The sequence below is a fragment of the Sminthopsis crassicaudata genome, chromosome 2 (genome assembly GCF_048593235.1).
Source record: "Sminthopsis crassicaudata isolate SCR6 chromosome 2, ASM4859323v1, whole genome shotgun sequence".
Taxonomy (NCBI): Eukaryota; Metazoa; Chordata; class Mammalia; order Dasyuromorphia; family Dasyuridae; genus Sminthopsis; species Sminthopsis crassicaudata.
In genome coordinates, this window is record NC_133618.1 from 331263847 (window position 1) to 331272009 (window position 8163).

An 8163-nucleotide genomic window follows, 5' to 3' on the forward strand; every position below is an offset into this window, starting at 1 on the left:
TGAAGAGAAATCACTTATTCTTTGTTTCTTATAATGATGAGAATATTTGTCAGTGAAGATAATAGGATGAAAAAAAGTTCTAGTATTTTATTTTTATAAACAGAATAAGGGATTTGTATGAATGGATACAAAGTGAAATAAATAGGACCAAAAAGATCAATATATACACAATAACTAAAATAGTGTAAAAAGAAATTTGACTCCAAGTAACTGAAAAATTAGTGAGTAATCAATCAATCACTCAAGTCTGAGGACCTGGGTTCAAATGTCACATCTGCTATGTTAGCACTTTATATACTTTGGCAAATCATGTAACTACTGTGGGCCTCAATTTTTTTACTTGTGAAATGAAGGTATTAGATTAAATGACTTCTGAGATATATTCCATCTCATCTATGATCCTGTGCTGTTTATAATAGAGAAGAGAGGAATTAACAATAAATTGTTAAGTGCTTACTATGTGCCAAATACTGTGCTAAGTGTTAGAGATAGAAAAAGAAGAAAGAGCTCCTGCTCACAAGGAGCTTGCACTCTAATGGGGAAGGCAAATAGTTACATTGCAATCTATATACAGGACAGATAGGAAATAACAGAGGGAAAATACTAGAATTAAGAAGGGTTAGAGCAGAATAGTCTGCTATTGTATCCTATTCTATAGATCAGGCTGGTTTTTTTGCTTAATTTTTTTTTCTTATTTACAAAGGAGTCACTCATGAACAAGAGGAGTAAGAGATTTTTTCTTCCAAAAAAGACAAAAGAGATCAATAAAACATATTTTTAAAAAACTGATCAGGGCTTAACAAGAGTAATAAAACTAGTCTTTATAACACTTTAGTATTTACAGAATCCTCTGTCCAATAGCCCTGACATAAGAACTACAAATATTGTTTTCCCTGTTAATAATGAGGTAACTGAGGTTTAGAAAAGTGAAGTGATTTGTACTTATTGCATTGGCAATCCCATTGAATTCCAAATACTCCTTGTATCCCATAGAAGATAGATGGGCCTACTATTCTCATAATCTAATTGCTAAGTCTGTACTGGCACTGCTGATGTAGGGTAGAGGGATTTGTCCTAATACAATCTTAGGATCAGAATGGCAAAGTTTCATACAAGAGAACATGGCGCTCCCAATAAGACCATAAAGTGAACTAGCTTTACTGATGCTCACAAAATGAAGTGCAGCTAAAGAGAATGATGGAAACAAGCCAGGTTTGCTGGGATCCTGGATAACATTTTGCAACCTGCTGAGCCCACAAAGGCAATGAGGTAGAAGGCTTAGCCTTCTAAGGAACCTTTTCCTGTTCAAGCAGCTAGTAGCATAGAATACAGCATTCTAGCTGTAGATGTTCTATAACACTAAGCTTGGAGAAGATTTATTGCTGAAGGGTTCAGCATGAGGATGTAGGATATAGTGATCATTTATTAGCTAAGAGCTCCAAACTGCATTCAGGCCAATTGTCAAAAAGTGTGGGGGGGTAGGGGAGGAAATGTATAAGACAAAAGAGGAATAATCAATTTACAATCAACTTACAAAACTGGGCTTTACAGATGGGTATTGTGATGTCCTCCCCCTCCTCTCCCCAGATACTTTTGGACCCAGTATAATCCAGAAATTGTACTCCTAAGTTATGCCTCTGAATATCAGATGTTTTAGTGAAAGCTAGAATATCTTCTCATAGGTACAAATGAGTCTGGTTCTAGTCCAACAAAAATTGAGTACTTCTTATTGTTGTTCAGTCCTTAAGTCACGTCCAATTACATGCCATGGTCTTTGTCCATGAGGTTTTCTTGACAGACACTGGAGTGGTTTGACATTTTCTTTTCCAGTGTGAACCCATCTTACAATAAGGAACTGATGCAAATAGGAGTTTAAGTGATTTGGCCAGGTTCACATAGGTAGTACTAAGTGTCTGAGGTCACATTAGAACTCAGATCTTCCTGAATCCAGGCTCGATGGGCTATCCACTGCACTTCAGTTATTAAGCACTTACTAAGGACAAAATATTGTACTAGTCTCTGGCGATACAAAGACTCCCTGCCTTTGGGAACTTTCATGGGGAGGGTGAATGTGGGGAAGAGCTGGCTAACATGTAAACAGATAAGTAGGATACAGGATACAGGGGACTGGAAAAAGCACAAACTAGGGATCATGTCTCAAGAAGAGTAACATTCCACAAGCCGGGGGATCTAGGCTCTAATCATGACCTTTGTGCCTTATTTTGCCAGACCATAAGGTAAAGATAATTATTTATTGCCTCAGCCTTATTTCCTTCAAATCAATTATCCTTGATAATAATACCTTGTCAATTGTCTTATGGTTACAGAGCACTTTACAAATGTTTTATTTAATCCTCACCACAAATGGAAGAGAAAGTATTATTACTATCCCCATTTTGCAAATGAACTGTCTCAAATTAAACGTCTTGCCCCAACAGTCATAAAACAGTAGAAGACCGAGACTCTACTTCATAACATATGAATTGTAGTTATGTCCATTCAAATGGTGACAACTACAACTGGAAATATATTGACTTCCTAAGTAAGCAAGAATAAAAGTGTAGTTTATCAGAAACTGACTTGGGCTGGGACACCAAAGAAGGGAATTAATGCATTAATGATAGAGGGAAAAATAAAATGGTGCCTCTGTGGCTCAGGATTCTAGCTTTCTTCAGGGACTTTGTTGTTGAATTGTTTCAATCATATCTGACTCCCCGTGACCCCATTTGGGTGTTTCTTGGCAAAGATAATGGATTGGTTTGCTATTTCTCCAGTTCATTTTACAGATGAGGAAACTGAAGCAAACAGGATTAAGTGACTTACCCAGGGTGACACAACTAGTTAGTGCCTTAGCTCTTCCTGATTCTAGGCCCCATGTAGCATAATGGAGAATATGACTTATGTGGAATTTCCCAAATGGAATTTGGTTTGATAAGATATCTGGCTTGTTCTAGTTGACAGTAATAAGCTTTCTATTTAACAAGCCTAATACAGATGACCCTGTTGTAGGGATCGTTTCCCTTCCACCCTAATGGAAGAATGGCCAGCATAAGCATTCAAACCTAAACAGATTGTTATGAGTTTGAGGTCAGGGAGTAGAATATGAATTTAGGATTCTAAAGAGAAGCCTGGCAAAGGGATGATGACAAGCTTTTTTTTTTTTTTTTTAAGATGATTAAAGAATAAATGATTTAAGAATAAAAGGCCTTTTGTTTTTCTCAGGACCTTATCTTCCTGCTCTTTAAAAAAAAAAAAAATCAATAATAGCCAGCTATACCGTTAGATGGCACAGGGGATAGAGCTCAGGCTTAGAGTTAGGCTACTCATCTTCATGAGCTCAAGTCCAGCCTCAGACACTAGTTGTGTCATTCTGGGCAAGTTACTTACCTCAGTCTGCCTTAGTTTTCTCATCCATCAAATGAGCTGAAAAAAGCAAACCATTCCAGTATCTTTGCTAAGAAAACTCCAGGTGAGATCATGACTGAACAACAAAATTTACTTCCTAAGAGTTTCTAGAGATTAGGAGTAGCTAATTGTCCCTAAAATCACCCTAATAGAGATGTATTCCTGATTATAGCTCTAGCTTTCTGGTGACCTTGGCCTAAGAAGAAAGAAACACAAGAAATGCAGCATTTTTCACACCTGACCTTTATTGGATTCACTTAATCTAGAATTCAAGCCCTTCACGACTTTCAAGCACCTTCCCTTCCTCGAGGGTTTAAGAAGATGCAATCATCCTGTGAAGAGCCAACCCAGACTTTGGAGTCCTGACTCATCCCCAGAGGAGCACTGAGGAGCCAAAAGGGAACAGGTGGACTAGAGAGGAAAGAATGTTCCAATAATGGTACTGATCTTGGGCATCTCCTGAGTCTAGCATCCTGAGAGGAATGCTAGACTCTGGAAAAGGGAACTCTGAAGCTGGAATAGGGGGAGATGGGGTTGTATACTGAGTAGCTCATCTATATGGCAACTTTGAGGAGACGCTTGATATCTGGTTCGATATTGATGGTAGGGAAAGATCTGCTATATCGACGGAAGGGCTCGCCCTCAGGCCCCACTAGGAACTTCTCAAAGTTCCAGGCAATATCTGAGCGACGCACAGGACTCCACATGATGAGCTTGGGGTCTGTCATAAGGGAGAATGGGTCGTCATCTGGGTAGGGGAGTTTGTCCTTCAGGTAGGCAAAAACAGGATGCTCATTCTGCCCATTCACCTCACACTTTTGGATAAGGACAAAGTTGGGCTGGAAGCCAGCCCCAGGACGGACATGCTTGAGACTGTTCAGGATCTCTTCATTCTGACAGTTTTCCTAGAAGGAAAAAAGAAGGTGAAAATAGAATGGAGGATATAGACAATGTCAGTTTTTCATATCCACATTCATATTCTTTTTCCTCCCTTTTTTCCTCTTCTCTTTCTCCCCACCTTCATATTCTCTCCCTTCCTGTACACTCTTCTTCTCACCTTTGGGGTTTTTGCCTCATAGCAAACTTCTTAACTCCTTGCCTCATCACATGCCTGTCTTGGAGTTCTTTATTATTTTGCCTTCCCATAACACATCCTTTGAACTTTTATAGCTCCTTAATTGTCCCTTTACTGAATGAGGCAAACTTAGCTGTGCTGTTGGAGGCCTAGTGTTTAACAGAGAGAATTGACAGGGGAGGGGAGAAGAGGGAAAAGAGATTTCAAATCATCCTGTAATACTGCCTTCCCTATCTCTTTTTGCTATTGCTGCTCTTCTAAGTATTGAATATAGCCACTTTCCCTACCCCAATAATCCCCACTAACCAACAAGATGGGGACTTTGAAGAAACAGCATTTCTAGTCTCTTGCTCCTACCCCTCTGAGAACTGAATAGAAAGCAGAAAACTCTGATGTAGATAACTCTTACCCAGGAGTGCCTTTCTCAGGTCTCATTCTCAATAAAGTAATGGCAGGACAATGGCAGTGAATGAATCACCTCCATATTGATTCACTTATTTCCCGCAACAGATGGGATGAGTTAAATGAAACAGAAGGTACCAAATGTGTGTTGGGTAGAGACAGAAAGCAAAGAGGGTAAAGGCATATGGATACCTAATAATCCTTCTTGATGAAATGTTAGCTCTCTACCCAGCTTTAGAGGACAGCAGCCAGCTGTGCATTACTCTGTGTAGCTCAGTGTGCTTGAGCCCTCATTGACAACATCACCCTCATCCTCAGCCAGCATTACGAAATAATGAATGATACTGTGGAACTTTGAGGTGCGGTCCTCCTACGGAGGCATCTTTTTCTCTCCTTTCTCACTGACAAGGAGCCAAGCTACTTCTGTTGCTTAGGAAAAGTTCTTCTCTCTCCCCTACTAGAGCCAATTTGTACAGTCAGATCAGAACCATATCCCTATCATTTATCCTAAGTTAATTACTACTAGACCGCTTATCTCTTATGTTAATGTCTAGTTAACTGCTACACAGTCATGGGCTCCATCCAACTGCTCACTCTTCAGAGGAATGATGGACAGGGGCTGAAGAAAGCAGCCTCTGTATTCCTGCTGCCATGGTCAGCCTAGCGATATGATAGCATGATATAATGTTGGCTACTTGACTGAACCAACTTTTTTGGTTTTTATCTGCCCCTCTGGCTTCTCTGGCTTCACGTTACTATAGTTGAGATGTGGGGGCCTTGGCTGCATAGAAATTATATAAACCCTGATACCGGTCTCCTCCACCTACTGTAAACTTGATTACTGACAAGCATTCGATATAAATAGTAATACCTGGTTTTTGTATACTTGATACTTTTTAGACTGAGTTCACATACATTGGCATTGTTTCCCATTTTATAGATGAAGAAATTAAAACTCAGAAAACTTTATCCCAATGTATAATACTTGATACTTTTTAAACTGAGTTCACATACATTAACATAAAAAGCTTATTATTATTGTTTCCCATTTTATAGGTGAAAAAATTGAAACTCAGAAAGCTTCATGTAGCCCAATGGCACATGGCTGAAGATAGATCCAACCCCAGACTCTAGAAACAACAGTTCAATTTAGTTTTCTTAGTTATTAGTTTTCTATATCACATACCACTCTAAGATGCTCACCTTTAGCCATTCACTAACCACATCAATGTGAAGATATGGTCACTGTGTGGTCAGTCACAGACTAAGAATGACTTTCTTTTATCCCCCCATGCTTTTTTAATAGACCAATCTAAATACCCAGAGACACCAACATGTTTGAGGGTATAGAACATGCACATTTATATACAGTCCCTAATTAATCTCATTCCTCCCATACCAACCACACACATCAGTTCCCCTGAGAAAGGAAGCAGGAGCCCAGAACCATCTCATGGGCACCATGCCCGGTGCCCCTCACCTGATGCCCAAACTGGTTGCAGGGGAAGCCAAGTATTACTAGGCGCCTCGGGAATCGACACTGCAACTCGTTGAGCTGGGTGTAGTCCCGGGTGGTCGTGCCTCAGAGGGAAGCCACATTTTCGATAAGCACGGCCCGCCCCCGGAAAGTGCTGAAATCTATCTTCTCCCCTTCCAGGCTGGTAGCACTGAGGTCGTAGAAAGATTTGGCGATGTGAGCCATGGTGAGAAGGCAGAATGACTGCTGGGTGGGTGTGGTGCCTACTTAAAAGGCCTGTTGAGGGTTGGGAGGATAGGGAGGGAAAAGAGGAGGAACAGGAAAAAAGGGAGAGTCTGCCGTTTGAGGTTAGAAGTTCCCAGAATGACTTAGCACAAATAATGTTATACCTGTAGGAGTAATCTGAGTAAGTGCCAGTTATTTATAGCCTTAGTCTCTAAACAAAGTGCCTGCCCCACCCTGCCCTGCTTGGCAACGGAGGAAGGGCTGATTTGTTATCTCTGGGTCTGTGTGAATAATTCAGTCTCTCTGCCCTGCCTTCGGAAACCAGAGCCCCCCTGAGTCTAATGGGGAGGAGGGAGGCAAGAAAGGTAGTGATGGCATAGCAAAAGCACTGGCTCCTGCCTCTGCTCGGGGGGTGCAGCTATTTCCAAGAACATCCAGTGCCCATCACATCCTAAAGAACATACACCAGCAGCTATCTGCGTGACCTTCCTGCAGAGATCAGCTATCACCTTGTGTCAGTGCTCTCTTCACCACTGCAAAATGAGACTTTTTTCTTATGACTTTGAGATTTTTATGACTGAGAGTTTCTGAGGCTAAAAATCTATGGACAATTTGGCCTTTCTCCAAACATATCTGGGTTGATCAGTCTTCACACTTGTCATTGAGCCCATACTCAAAGCTTTTTTTTTGTTTAGTGGGATTCGCCAGACCTTGTGCTTTGCTGGCATAACCTTCAGGAATCAAGGGCTTCTGTGTCATTATGAAATATTGGATGATGAAGGAAGGAAACAAGTATTTTATTAAACGCATTGAAACTATTATCGCATTTTGATCTTTATGACAATCCTGGTCTATAGGCACTACTATTATCTTTATAATTTAGGAAAGTGAATTATACACTTTCCCCAAATACATATATATCCCCATATACAAATGGGGATATTAAAAAAAAAAAAAAAAGTGACTTGCCCATGCTCCTTCAGCTTGCAATTATCTGAGGCTGGATTTCCACTCCTCTTCCTGGACTGGCCCTTTATTCACTGAGCTACTCTGTAGCTTTTAAGGGATATAACCTCCAAAATTGGATAACTCCCATTATCAAAATGGTAGAATTACCATCCAGTCCTTCTGTCCTATCAAAATATCCAAGAAATTCCAAAATGTTCTCAAATAGCATCTTAATGAATCAAATCAGTAAGCACTACAATAAAGTGTGCAAGTATGTTCCTTTTCACAAAGTTAATTGATTCTACGAAAATGAATATTAGGAGAAATTGCATTAAATTGGTTGTGTGCCCTTGGACAAAGAATAACAAGAGGTGAACTCTCTTGGAAAGTTTCTTCAGCTGTAAAATTAAACCTTTAATACATGCTAGCTGTGTAATCATAGGCAAGTCATATAACTGCTAGTGCCCCAAGCAACTTTCTTTTTCCTTAAAAAAAAAAATTTTTTTTTAAATTTTATTGAGAGTTTGCTAGTTCCAAGTTGGCTTGGAAACATTAAAACAGCCTTCTCTTCAGTCACATAGTCCTTGAATAGACGCATGCTTTTCTGTCCACCATAAAAAAAAAAAAAATG

General features: G+C 39.9%; 1 protein-coding gene across 1 annotated transcript; it reads right to left on the reverse strand.

Moving 5' to 3' along the window:
- Positions 1-3632: 3632 nt before the first annotated feature.
- GPX2 (glutathione peroxidase 2) lies at positions 3633-6719 on the reverse strand. The gene is made up of 2 exons (XM_074290392.1): positions 6363-6719; positions 3633-4310 (listed from the first exon to the last, which is right to left on the reverse strand). Exons 1-2 carry the CDS (start codon positions 6582-6584, stop codon positions 3960-3962), a joined length of 573 nt encoding a protein of 190 aa, XP_074146493.1. The 5' UTR covers positions 6585-6719; the 3' UTR covers positions 3633-3959.
- Positions 6720-8163: the final 1444 nt, after the last annotated feature.